The sequence below is a fragment of the Chenopodium album genome, chromosome 4, assembly GCF_948465745.1.
Source record: "Chenopodium album chromosome 4, dcCheAlbu1.1, whole genome shotgun sequence".
Taxonomy (NCBI): Eukaryota; Viridiplantae; Streptophyta; class Magnoliopsida; order Caryophyllales; family Amaranthaceae; genus Chenopodium; species Chenopodium album.
In genome coordinates this window covers 24285770-24300098 of record NC_137837.1, presented here as the reverse complement: position 1 = coordinate 24300098, position 14329 = coordinate 24285770, and the positions used below count along the sequence as shown (strand labels likewise).

The following is a 14329-nucleotide window of genomic DNA, read 5'->3' as shown; positions in this document are numbered from 1 at the left end:
ATTCATCTCAAAATCAAAAAATAAATTAATATTGATCACAATGAGTTCATAATAACAAACCTGGATTGATATCTTTGGGAATTTAAAATTGTTCTATCACGTTAAATGCAGAAATTTAATGGAAAAAAAAAATCAAATAACAGAGGAGAAAGGAAATAAGAATTTGAAAAAAAAAGAATGAAGTAAATTCAATAAAGAAATAAAAAGAGATTAGTTTTAAAAAATAAAAAAAAATAAAAAGAGAGAGAGAGAGAGAGAGAGAGAGTGTTTCTGTTAAAAAAAAAAAAAGGAAACAAAATTTTGTAAAAATGGTGGGAAGAAGAAGAGAATGAAGTTGTGTTTCATTTATATAAACCAAATGTTGTGTTTTAATAGGGGTCTAGCTATTTTAGATGGATTAGGGTCCATAGAACGATTTGTAGATTTTTGCCCCTAATAAACAATACTTAAACAAGTACTATATTTCCATGGGCTAATACCATAGCGTGGAATGGCTTTACTCCGATTCATCTCCGTCAACACTCGGTATCATCATCATCAATTCCAGATTCTGCAGAAACCACTTACATTCTCTTCTTCTTCACAAACCCATCAACCTTACAATACAATTTCTCTCTCCTTCACTCACAACTTCCTCACCCTTCGCTCTTCTTCTTCTTCTTCCTCTTCAATGGAGTCTCCTCCCGAGGGTTACAGAAGAAATGTCGGTATTTGTCTCATCAATCCCTCTAAAAAGGTCTCTTCTTTATTTCCCTTTTATTTATTAATTTATTATCATGTTACATTTTTGTTGATTTAATCTTTATTTGCAGATTTTTGCTGCTTCTAGGCTTGATATTCCTGATTCTTGGCAAATGCCTCAGGTAATTTCAGCTTTTTATTCTTTGATTAGCTTGGTTCAATTGTTTGTTAATTGCATAATTTTTTTGTTGAAGTTGAAGGAGTTGAGTTGATTTTTCTATTTAATTTGCATGTTTTGAAAACAAATTTAGAAAATTCAATTATTTCAGTTTTAAAGGATAATGTCAGAGCTGTCTGAAGCACTATGAATGCCCTGCTAAACAGTCCGTATAAAATTTTAGGTCCCTAAAAAAATTTCAATTATTTTCTTGTAATAAAACTTCAAATTTACCATGAAAAAATTGTGTTTAAACAAGGCCAAGTATAAACTAGGCACATTATTACCCAATATTTCAATTGCTTTGAACTTTTAGTTGAATACAAGTATGCAGCTCATTGTATTGATACAGTCACAAGTATAGGTTATTAATATCCATGAATTTTATAAACAAATTTGCTGCGTAAAGTGCTTGCAATTACTAAATTTTAAAAGGGGATGAACTGGAAACAAAGAGAAAATACTCATACCCAATTGCTATTATTGTTGATTTAAAATGGTAAAAGAAAAGCAATACAAACACTAAAAACTTCATAGAAAACAAAAGTCAAAGAAAAGTTCCAAGGCTGTCATGTGAGAAAAGGAGTGAAGAGTAATAAAAAAAAAAATGGATAGAGCAACTATTCAAACCCAAGACTAAAACACACCTAGCCACTCATCATTATATGATCACTCACCTTATCGCTACTTTTTTTGTACATAAAATTACTAAATCAAAGGATTTGAAGGCCCCGTTATCTTTGTATCTTGATAGCTGTAGGATACTATAATGTTTGGATTTTGTAATATAATTTAAGAGAACATCTCTTTAGTGAGGAAGTGGTGGTGCTTTCACATTTGATGCGTTAATAGGTTTAAGGTTTTGTATAGTCATTCAAGCGCTTGGAAGTTACTTTCACATTATTCATTAATCATTTCTCTACTGGTAATATTCAAGGAGTGTGAAGGAGAATGCATTGTTTTTTGGGGATCCATGAAGGATTCTTTGAAAAGCTACGGATAAGTAATCTTATTTAGAAATCGAACATACTTGGGTTGCTCTTGTAAAGTATGGCCAATATCCGTAAACCTTGCCAAATTTGGTTGAATTTACTCTGAATGTAACTTTTCTTCTTTAGCAAGTAGAAAAGGGTAGAGGAGTAACATTTTAGTATCCTTTGATTGTCCTTGTAGATTGTGAATTGCATGTCATACTCCTACATTTTAGTATCCTTTGACTGTCCTTGTAGATTGTAAATTGCATGTCATACTCCTATTACAATCTTATGAATGATGGATGGTGTATCTTAGAACTTTCATTTTCAGAGGTAGTAAAGGGACCCTCTTGATTGTTTGTTGGGGGTAGCTTATTAAGTTGATGAGAATCTTTGATATGGCTGTTATACTTTCATGATAGGAGAGTGTATTCCTTTTACTACCAGCTTGTGAAAATGCCAAATTCACAATCCTTCCCTTTTTTTTTGTGTCTTTATTTTGAATGTTGAGGTTTGCATTGTCGTGTGATGATGTTTCTTTATGATAGGTTATCTGCATGTGAAATTGTGAATCATAGAATCACTCTGATCTATGTGGTTTGGTAGGCCTATTATGTTGGTGCTTTGGTTGGGTAGGAATAATTGGTTTTACCATGGTTGCGAGTTTTCTTTAGTTGCTTTATGTGAGCAAGTGCCAAATGATGTATTAGCTTCTCTTTAGGTTGTTTATTACAATATGTTTTCTTATCTCAATAATTAAAAAAATAAAAAATAAACAAAGAAAAAATGGGGTTGATTATTGATTTTTAAGATTCCATGCACAACCCTTAGGCTGTCTCCAAATGATAGTATAATTCTATTATCTCTCTCTCTGTCTAGCAGAAACCCATTTCTAAATGTGTTGATTATTGTGTTAAGCACAGGGCTGATGCTGTTGTGTTTGCAGGGTGGCATAGATGAAGGTGAAGATCCCCGAAATGCAGCCATCAGGGAGCTTAGGGAAGAGACTGGAGTAACTTCAGTGGAAGTCCTTGGAGAGGTTAGAATTCTAATTTGTTTTACTTAAGCTAAGTGTAGATGATGCTTTTAAATATTTTTTAAATTTGTGTAGTGTGTCATGTCATTTGTTGACTACTCTTTCCATAGAAGTAGGGGCTTGATACAAGGGAATTTTGGAAGCAATTTAGGCTCCGTTTGTTTTAACGGATAACAAATTTTGGGAAAATGATTCTCCATGGAAAATAATTTCCAAGGGAAAACACATCTGTAAAAAAAGATTTCTTTTGTTTATTTCCCTACAAGAAAACTTATACAGGAAGGGGAATAGGAGTGGAAGGGAGAAGAGAGAGGAGAGGTAAGGGATGTAAAGAGTAGGGAGGTGGCATACTTTCCTTTAGAAGGAAAACATTTTCTGCTCATGAGAGAATTATATTCTACCTTTGGGAGAAATTGTTTTCCATTTCTTTACCTACCAAACAATGGAAGATGAGAACTAAGAAAATGTTTTCCGTCAAAACAAACAGAGGGCTTAATGGCTCTCTGAATTTTGTGATGGCTCCTAGGTTTTGTGTGTACTTAATGTCTATTAATAACATATGACGTGATAGACAGGATAGATCAAGAGAGCTATACCAGTTTGTAAACTTAATGAGAAACATATAAAAGATACATGATATCTATTTTGGTGTAAGTATAGGGGTAAGTAAATGCTCTAAATACAACGTTTCTACTCAATGCTAATGATGCTTATATATCCCATCTATCTTTATATTCATAGGCCTATCATGTATATGTGCCTCTATCCAAGCTCAACTTTTTTGATTATATATTTCAGGCTTATTGATGTAGCTTTTGTTTGCATTTGTAAAGGCTTATTTTTTGCACTGAAGGCTTTTGGCCTTTATCTAAATTCCTAGGCATGACCGGCTATCATCTAATTCATATCTTAAATGCTTTTAAGGCCAAACAATTTGAATTTAAGTTTTGTTTCACTTTCATGGATTTACAGCTTTGATCTGTTCTCGAGTATATTACTTTTTACAGATTTTGGTTGCAAACCCTGGTTTTGCAATGTTTTTTTCGCAAATTGGCAAACCCTAGTATGTTGAATTGGAATCTTTTAAGCATAACTGGCTAAGTCTAATGCAAAGTATTTCATATATACACTTTAACTTTGTTTTATTAAAACAGGTTCCCTATTGGCTGACTTATGATTTCCCTCCAGATGTAAGGGAGAAACTCAGGCATCAATGGGGATCAGACTGGAAGGGTCAAGCCCAAAAGTGGTGAGTGCTGACCTTAATATGCCATTTTGTTGTTTTGCTTTGTCATTCTGGTGCTCATCATTTGTTGGATTCACCTTTAGGGTTGTGAATAAGGTTGTTGGGAGTGGCTTGAAAATAGTGTTGATATTTAGATGTTTGTCATGATTTCTCTTTGGGGTATTTTCTTTAATGAGTTTTAATCCAATAAATTAAGGGTTATGATCCACATCCATTTTTTGTCTTTTCGTTCATAACTTCATATTACCCTTTGGTTATCTCTTTTCAATTCTCTTATCCATTGTCTTGGTGACACTTAGCTTGTTAACTAGGTAAGTAGGTACTAGGTAGTGAAAATTTTGTATTATGCAGTTATAATTTTTAGCTGTTGCTCAACAAAGCAACTATTAAGTAGCTAGTTGTTTCAAAAAAAAAAAAAAAAAAAAAAAAAAAAAAAAAGCAACTAGTAAGTAGCAAAGCTACTCCCTCCGTTTCATAATTAGAAGTCTATTTTCCAAATTTTCACAGAAATTAAGGAAGTTGATTGAAAGTACAAATACGCATGTGGGGTTAGAGAGAGATAAGAGGAAAAAAAAGTGGTTGAGAATTATTGAAGAGTTGGAGAGAGAAAGTGGTGGGAATTGATGTCAAAAGTACAAAAACAAATAAAAAAAGGATGACAACTCATCAAAAAGAGGGTATCATTGTCAAAAAGTACTATCTATAAATAGAAAGAGGCTTCTAATTTTGAACACCCAAAAAAGGAAAACAAGCTTCTAATTATGAAACGGAGTGAGTACTATTAAGTAGCAAAGCTATATAAAGTTTTTTTCATTTGGTGGTTAACATATTTTAAAAAGGTTCTTTTGCTCCTATCACCTATTTGCAAGAGATAATCCTAGGCCTGTGGTCCGTTTTACTTATGCTAGGAGAAGGGCCAAGAATAATGGTGCTGTTAATGTGGGAAGCTGAGCTGGACAAAGTTAGTTATGCTTGAGGGCAGAAGAGTAATTCAGAATATAGTTTGTTATTTTGATTCCCTGTGTTAGCTGTAATAATTGAGTTTGTTAGGATAATTTCTGATTATAAATATGGTTAAGGGTCTAGGGGGAAAGTATCGAGAAAATACTGTTGAGTGTTTGGGAGAGAGCCTTCCTCTCGAAAGAGGGCATTGTGTTGTAATCTTTTCTGGAATTGCAATACAAAATATCTGGGCAGCTAATTACTTCCCTAGATTGCTTGAATCATTCTTTGTTTTTATACTAAATTCTAGCAAATTTGGACGTTTCTTGCCGGAGAAGACAATGGCTCGCCTGAATCATGGTCAGCGTTTGGACTTGCTGGAACAGGAAATTGCAAGGCTGCCCTCGCGCGTTGCTCGTGAAATTTCCACAAACATGGCAGCTTTTGAATCGAAGATTGCTGATCAGATTGCTGCTGGGCAGGAGAAAATCCGATCGGAGGTGCGCGCCACCTTGCCCAGTGCACCGCATTCTGGGGAACCTCTCAGTTATCACTGGGAAAACCCATTCTCATCACAACCTCGTGTGGATCATGGAGATGGAGGTTTTCAGGCAGGTCAATCTAGTTGGAAGTTAAGGAAACTTGACTTACCAATTTTCAATGGTGTAAATCCGGATGGGTGGATTCTCAGAGCTGAACGTTTCTTCCATTTCTACCGACTTTTGGAGGAGGACCAGCTCGAGGCGGCGATCGTCGCTCTGGATGGCGATGCTCTGCTTTGGTACCAATGGGAGCACCGGAGACATATCGTATCAAGCTGGGACACCCTGAAGAAACTCCTCCTCCGCCGCTTCAGATCCACCGCCACAGGGACTCTTCATGAGCAGTGGCTCGCCCATGAGTATTGCCGCCGTTTCATCGAGCTGCTTGCTCCCATTGATGGAGTTCCAGAAGAGATTGCCAAAGGGCAATATATCAATGGGCTTAAAGAGGAGATACGGGTAGAAATTCGGATCCAAAGCCCACCTACTTTGGATCTAGCCATGGATCTCTCCATGCGGGTCGAGGAGAAACTAAAACTAAGCCCAAAACCTAAAGCCCAAATTTCGACCTCAAACACGTGGAGAACCCATTACCCAAACACACGACTCAACCCAAACACAGCCCCTACCCCGAACCTAAACACGAGCCTAAACACGAACCCACAACCCATTTCCACCATCCAACCCTATCCCAACCGCAACACCACCCCAAGACCCACCGGGGAGCTGCCTCGGCTAACGGAGAAGGAGCTGCAGCAGAAGCGGGAACAAGGGCCTTGTTTCCGCTGCGATGGTAAGTGGGAGCTGAACCACCGCTGTCAGCGTCGCGGCTTGAGTGTGCTGCTAACGGTGGATGACGACGACGGCGAGGGCTCCGGTGAGTTTTCTATGGCCGAAACTTTTTCCGATAATCCTATAACACCTCCACCTCTCTTAGAGTCGCCGCCGATGACTGAACCTCAAGTAACCTCGAGTTCGGTGATGGGGTTAACCAGCCCGAAAACCATGAGGCTGACCGGAACTGTCAATGGTTGCTCTGTGGTGGTGATGATTGACCCCGGTGCAACACATAATTTCATTTCTTCCACTGCCGCGAAACACCTGCTTATTGCTCCGATTCACTCAAAGAATTTTGGGGTAACTCTGGGAACGGGGGAAACTGTCCACGGGGAAGGAGAGTGTAGAGGAGTTGTGCTGGACCTCCAAGGGGTCACCCTGGAAGATTTCCTCGTGTTGCCTCTGGGAAATTCCGACGTTATTCTGGGAATTCAGTGGTTGGAAAAATTAGGGAACACCACCACTAATTGAAAAACACAGACTCTCAAATTCCACTTAGGCGGAAATACAGTAACCTTGAAGGGGGAACCCCAGCTTGGGAGGACAGGAATCTCATTAAAGGCTATGCTCAAGAACCTTCAGAAAGAAGGTCAGGGATTCTTACTTGAGTTTAACCGACTGGAACGAGTGGAGAATGTTACTGAGCCATCACTACCTGAAGTATTTCAGCCTTTGGTGAAGGAGTTCCAGCAGGTGTTTAATATGCCACAAGGGCTGCCCCCACAAAGACAAATTGAACATGCCATTGTTCTTCGCAGCGGTGCTAACCCCATCAGCGTTCGACCGTATAGATACCCTCAATCACAGAAAGATGAAATCGAAAAATTGGTGTCTGATATGTTAAGTGCTGGAATTATTCAATCCTCAACTAGTGCTTATTCGAGCCCTGTGCTTTTGGTGAAAAAAAAAGACGGTTCCTGGAGGTTCTGTGTTGATTACAGAGCTCTGAACAAAGAAACAATTCCAGACAAATTTCCAATTCCCGTAATCGATGAATTATTGGATGAATTGGGCGGAGCGGCCATTTTTACAAAACTTGATCTGAAATCTGGATATCACCAGATTCGAGTTAAGGCAGAAGACGTGCACAAAACTGCTTTCCGCACGCACGATGGCCACTACGAATTTTTGGTTATGCCCTTTGGGCTAACCAACGCTCCGGCTACGTTCCAGTCACTTATGAACGAAATATTCAGGCCGTTCCTTCGCAAATTTGTCCTCGTTTTCTTTGATGACATTCTTGTGTACAGCCCTTGTGAAGAATCCCACTTAAACCATCTTAGACAAGTGCTGGAAACTTTGGCCACACATCAACTGTATGCTAATTACAAGAAATGTGAGATTGGCAAAACTCGGGTGGCTTATCTTGGGCATGTGATCTCGGCAGCAGGTGTTGAGGTGGATGCCACCAAAATTCAAGCTATGGTGAATTGGCCTCCTCCTTCAAATCTGAGAGAGCTTCGGGGCTTCCTTGGTCTTACGGGCTACTACCGGAAGTTTATCCAAGGTTATGCCCTTATAGCTCGGCCTCTCACTGACCAACTTTGCAAGGACAGTTTCGGGTGGACAGAAGAGGCTACCATAGCCTTCAAACACTCTCAAAGAAGCTATGGTCAATGCACCTATCCTTGCTGCCCCGGACTTTTCTCTACCTTTTGTGCTAGAAACTGATGCGTCAGGACACGGTTTGGGTGCAGTGCTTCTTCAGAATGGCCATCCGGTAGCTTATTTCAGCAAGATTATAGGGGTACGAAGCAGGAACAAACCCATATATGAAAAGGAATTGATGGCGATTGTCCTTGCCATTGAAAAGTGGAGACATTACTTGCTTGGTCGCCACTTTGTGGTGCGGACTGATCAAAGGAGTCTCAAATTTCTCCTTGAACAGAGAGAAGTGGGTCAGGCTTATCAAAAATGGGTAAGCAAACTCTTGGGTTACTCGTTTGAAATTCATTATAAGCCTGGACCTACGAATAAATTGGCAGATGCTTTGTCTCGTCAATTTTCACCAGAGGTGGAGTGCTTGACTATGGTGACTTCGTGTGGCCTTCGATGGGATTATGTACAATCTTTTATCGAGAAAGATGCTGTCCTCCAGAGATTGATCTCTCAAATTCAGGCGGGAGAGTCGGTTCCCAAATGGTTCTCCTTGGATAATGGAGTCTTGAAATACAAGGGAAGGGTGGTAATCCCTAAGCAATGTGAACTTACTAGCAAATTGCTTCGAGAATACCATGATTCAGTGATTGGTGGGCATGCGGGGGAATTAAAAACATATCAGAGACTTGCTGGGGAATGGTTTTGGTTTGGCATGAGGAAGGATGTCCGGGTTTATGTGCAACATTGTCATGTATGCCAGCAGAACAAAACTTCAACGCTCACTCCCTTGGGTCTCCTTCAGCCTTTGCCTATTCCGGAGAGAGTGTGGGAGGATATATCCATGGATTTCGTTGAAGGTCTTCCCAAGTCGTTGGGGTGGGACACCATCCTAGTCGTGGTGGATAGGTTAACTAAGTACGGGCACTTTATTTCACTCAAGCATCCATTCACTGCTCAGAGCGTGGCTCAATCCTTTGTCAATGAGGTGGTCAGACTCCATGGTGTTCCTAGCTCTATTGTCTCGGACAGGGACAAAATTTTTTTGAGTATTTTCTGGAAGGAGATATTTCGGTTGCAAGGTACTCAGCTCTTGCGCAGCACGGCTTATCACCCGCAGACAGACGGGCAAACTGAAGTGGTTAATAAAGGTGTGGAAGCCTATTTGAGGTGCTTTGTAAATGGGAAACCCCACAGTTGGGCTAAGTGGCTTCCTTGGGCGGAGTATTGGTACAACACATCCTTTCACACGGCCACCAACTGTTCTCCTTTCAAGGCACTCTATGGACGTGATCCCCCTCACTTGGTTAGGTTTTCTGCTGGGAGTACCTCTGTTTCGTCTGTTGAAGAGCAGCTACAGGAGAGGGATGCCATACTTGATGATCTCAAGTACCACCTGGTACAAGCTCAGGTCTATATGAGGTTTCATGAGAATAAAGGCAGAAGGGAGGGCTCTTTTCTGGTTGGGGACTTGGTCTACTTGAAGCTTCAGCCTTATAGACAGAAGTCCTTAGTGCGCAGGACAAATGACAAGCTATCCCCCAGGTTCTACGGGCCATTTCCTGTGGTTCAGCGTATAGGGAGTGTAGCTTACAAGTTGCAGCTGCCCCCTTATGCTAAGATACATCCTGTCTTTCACATTTCTCAGTTAAAGAGGGCCCTTGGACCACACCAAATTCCATCCCAGCTTCCTGCTCACTTGTCAGCTGACATGATAATGGAGGTGGAACCTGAAGCTGTGCTCGGGGTGAGGAACTCTCAGACAGCCATGGAGGTGCTCATTCAATGGAAGGGCTTGCAAGAATTCGAAGCTACATGGGAATTTTTTGATGAAGTTAATTTAAGGTTTCCTTGCTTCCACCTTGAGGACAAGGTGAATCTTTGGGTGGGAGGTATTGCAAGAGATAATCCTAGGCCTGAGGTCCGTTTTACTTATGCTAGGAGAAGGGCCAAGAATAATGGTGCTGTTAATGTGGGAAGCTGAGCTGGACAAAGTTAGTTATGCTTGAGGGCAGAAGAGTAATTCAGAATATAGTTTGTTATTTTGATTCCCGTTAAGGGTCTAGGGGGAAAGTATCGAGAAAATACTGTTGAGTGTTTGGGAGAGAGCCTTCCTCTCGAAAGAGGGCATTGTGTTGTAATCTTTTCTGGAGTTGCAATACAAAATATCTGGGCAGCTAATTACTTCCCTAGATTGCTTGAATCATTCTCTGTTTTTATACTAAATTCTAGCACAATTATCAGAAGTTTATGTTACTAGACAATATAGTTGCATTTTAAAGGGTCAATTGACCAGATTGGTAAATAAAAAAGACCTTTAGCGACAATTTGGTAAAAAAAATGACTCCGACGACAATTTGGTAAAAAAAGTTAACCCTACGCGACAATTTGGTAAATAAAATTATCTCAGACGACATTTAACCCAAAAATACAAAAATTTCAGACAAATTACTCTCGAATACTTTATTTAGTTCGTTTTTTGTTCTTTTTTTTTTTTATCAACCTTTTTATGGAAATAACAATTTCAAGAATAAAAGCATGCTAAATATCAATTTTCACTCAAATTTCATACCGCTTATCAACAAATGTTTTTGAAAGGGTTGCAAATAAATTTGGCTTCGGAATTTAGCAAAATAAAAAGGAGATGACATATTAATTCAAAATTTTAAAAGGGGAAAATAAATTTAAAACACAAAAACAAATTAAAATGGAATTAGGATTTTTAAAGAGTTTGTCGGAAAAAAGTTAGATTTTTTGGTCTAAATGTTGCCGGAGTTTATTGTTTTTACCAAATTGTCGCATTTGGTTAACTTTTTTTACCAAACTGTCGCCGGAGTAAGTTTTTTTACCAAATTGTCACTAGGGGTCTTTTTCATTTACCAATCTGGTCAATTGACCCATTTCATTTTAAAGTGAGATTGAGCTATTCTCCGAATCTGTTGGAAAGCAGGTTAGACATTCAACTGCTATGCCTGCAGGCCTGCAGCCTTGATAATTTTTGGTAAACTTTCTTTAGTCTTGTCACCTGTGATACACGGGGACATCTATGGGTGGTCCTTGAAACTTCTCTAATACGAGAAGCACCAAGGAATGGCTATGGCGTGCGTCTAAAGAATAGGGGGGGGGGGGGGGTGGGTGGCAGTGTGGGGGGGACTCTTTAAGGATGGTTGAGGAGTTTATACACCCATTTTCTTCCTTTTGAAATACATTTGTTTCTGACACGAGGGGGAGTTTTAAACCAAATCTGAGATGACTTCTGTTCAAGAATTCAATGTTACTTCATAGACACAGCTTTACTGCCAATTCAAAGATCAGCACTACATTTGTTATACATGTTTTGTTAGATAATAACAGAAACTGATACTCGTAAGTAATACTTCATTGATTATTGAAAGTAAAGTTTCATGTTGATAGGGGTTCAATAAAGTAGATCTAGAAAAGCTGTTTAAATGGGCAGATAACAATAATTGAAAGGAGTATAAAAAATTTCCACCCTCGATAAAGATAACTTGGTTCTGATTAAGCGAGCAGGTTTCTAATGAAATTGCTGGGAAATGAGGATGAAATCAATCTCTTGGGCGATGGCACGGAGAAGGCTGAATTTGGAAAGTGGGCATGGATGACGCCCGAGGAAGTAGTGGAGCATGTAAGCTTTCTGCTATGTTAGATCAAGTTATTATACTCGGTAGTATGTACTCCGTATTATAAGCTCATCTTGCTTTATCTTATACGAGTACAAAGTAACAGATCCTCTTTTTACAATGCAGGCTGTGGAGTTTAAAAAGTCTGTCTACGAAGAAGTCTTGAAAGCTTTTGCACCTCATCTTCAGTGAAAATTCTCAAGTTGTCTTCATTCCTCCGGCTTCTTCTCATTAGATAACATCAATTTGCGACAATTTCAGCTTTGTAATATAATGTGTTTTGTATACTTCTATGAAAGTTTATAATGAAGTAATATGGAATACTTGAGGACTTAAAAGACTCGAATCACTGTAGAGTTATTTTTAAGAAAATTTTGAGTTTTGCTACCACCAAAACACCTTGATTTGACTATTGCTACCCATTTAAATTTAATATTATTTTGCTATCACCAAAAGTTACAAAATATAGCTTTTGCTACCATTTAACAAAATTTGTAGGTTCCGTGAAGTGGGGTTTATTATCTCATTAAATAATGATTTAATTTATTTAAAAAAACTATAAAAATAATAAAATAATTTCAGCCATTGCTCCCCTTCTCGTGCTGGCTGCCAGCACCCAAAGATTCCGTGACATCGACGACCAGGAATGTCAAAGGGGCAGGGCTAATGTTGGCCTTTCCATCCCCATCCTCACCTAAATTTTTTGACTCCATCTCCATCCTCGCTCCAGTGGGGTAAACTTTCCAAAACCATCACCACCTCACCCCCACTTAGATATCAACTAGTTTAAGTCCCGTGCAATGCACGGTTTTTACTTAGCATATTTATAAATTATAACGTTAATTTAACAATAATTAAAAATAATAAAAATTAATATTTTTAATTGAAACAATACTTGATTTTCTTTTCTATTGAATTTTATATTATATTGATATCAAAAGTTATTTAAAAAAGAAGAAGCAATATTTAATGATTATAGGGTTTTATATAAGATTAAAATGTTATGTTAATTATAACCCGTGAAATGTACTTATGTACCCCATATATCCCTATTTTATTGGCATGTTTTGACTGGCACAATGTTTTATAGCATACTTTGACGGTATAATGTTTTATACAAATTTAATTGATTTTTTTTTTTTTTTTTTTTTTTTTTTTTTTTTTTTGTGACAATTAATAATCAAGGTTTTTTAATTTTTATTTATAGTTATTGAATTGTAGTGTTATTTTTATAAATAAATCAACAATTCTAAAAAAATATATATAAATAATAAATAAAAGGAAATGTAACAATTCTGGTTGGAGCAAAAAATCTTTCAAAGGAAAAAAAAATATGATGTAGAATGATATGAACTATGGAAAACTGGAGTTTTACATTATTCCAATATTCCTTATATTACCTTATATGTAGTATATGTTTGTTTGATATAGAAAAATACCTATTATAAAATATTACATGTCAAAATATTTTCATTGATTGAATGCATATAGAATATACTTTATATATAGTTGTCAAATTGAAAGTTAAATATTATAGGATATTATAAAATAATATTCATAAATATTATTAAAAAAAGGAAAGTAAAAGTGGCGGGAATTTTTTATTCAAAACATGACAAATGTCATATCAGATTCGCCTTTAGTATTATGTTATTGATGATTCGCACTAAATCCCCACCTAAGACCCGCCTAACCTCCACCTTCCATTACACAATCCGACATAATTAATATATATTACCAAAAAAAAAAAAAAAAATTTGCTAATATTATACAATTTTTTAGTTATAATATTAGTGTACTACGGAGTACAAATTATTATATCTACTATTTTATTTTAATAATTTTTTTTATATAATAGGATAATTTGTCAATTACTACCGCAAGTTAATACCACTTTGTAAATTACAACCGCAAATTAAAAAAGTTGTGAATTACTACTGCGAAATTTTTTAAGATGTTGCGATTACTACCAAACCCCCATTAAACCCAACTATGACGTCATTATATCCCTTTAACCCATGTTTGACCATGGTTAAGGGTTTTAACCAGCCCAAAAAAAAGGAAAATGGATTAGGGATATAATGACGTCATGATTAATGGCTTTAACCCATATTTGACCATGGTTAAGAGCTTTAACCATGGGTTAAAGTGATATAATGACGTCATAGTTGGGTTTAATTGGGGTTTGGTAGTAATCGCAACATCTTAAAATTTTTTGCGGTAGTAAGTCACAACTTTTTTAACTTGCGGTAGTAATTTACAAAGTGGTATTAACTTGTGGTAGTAATTGACAAATTTTCCTATATAATATAAGTATATTATTTTTTTTGTAAAAATATATAGATGTGGATGTGAGGTGGGGATGAGGCGGGTACGAAGTGGGGTGGGTGGAGCGAGGCAGGTCTCCTACTTGACCTGCCCCACTAACATCCCTATTGACAACCCCACCCCCTCCCTTTCCCCACCCACGGGGTCACCCACCTCCTTCCCCTTTCCTACTCTCGACTTCCCTCACCCTAAAATCCTACAGAACTATGAAATCAGAGGAATCCCTAATAATTCATTAAATAATACGGAGTAATTAGTAGTTGCTATGTTTGCTAAAATAAAATTGGTA

At 37.7% G+C, this 14329-nt stretch overlaps 1 protein-coding gene across 1 annotated transcript; it reads left to right on the top strand.

Annotated features, from left to right (window-relative positions):
- Positions 1 to 435: 435 nt before the first annotated feature.
- On the top strand, positions 436 to 12061 carry LOC145629053 (nudix hydrolase 26, chloroplastic-like). Its single transcript, XM_081681530.1, has 6 exons — positions 436 to 736; positions 813 to 863; positions 2819 to 2911; positions 4063 to 4157; positions 11603 to 11717; positions 11839 to 12061. Exons 1-6 carry the CDS (start codon positions 491 to 493, stop codon positions 11902 to 11904), a joined length of 666 nt encoding a protein of 221 aa, XP_081537656.1. The 5' UTR covers positions 436 to 490; the 3' UTR covers positions 11905 to 12061.
- Positions 12062 to 14329: the final 2268 nt, after the last annotated feature.

Bases quoted from the DNA above. Each gene is read 5' to 3' on its own strand.
- LOC145629053 (XM_081681530.1), top strand. From the start codon at position 491: ATGGCTTTACTCCGATTCATCTCCGTCAACACTCGGTATCATCATCAT. The intron at 737-812 runs GTCTCTTCTTTA...CTTTATTTGCAG, and splicing joins TCATCAATCCCTCTAAAAAG to ATTTTTGCTGCTTCTAGGCT. The intron at 864-2,818 runs GTAATTTCAGCT...TTGTGTTTGCAG, and splicing joins ATTCTTGGCAAATGCCTCAG to GGTGGCATAGATGAAGGTGA.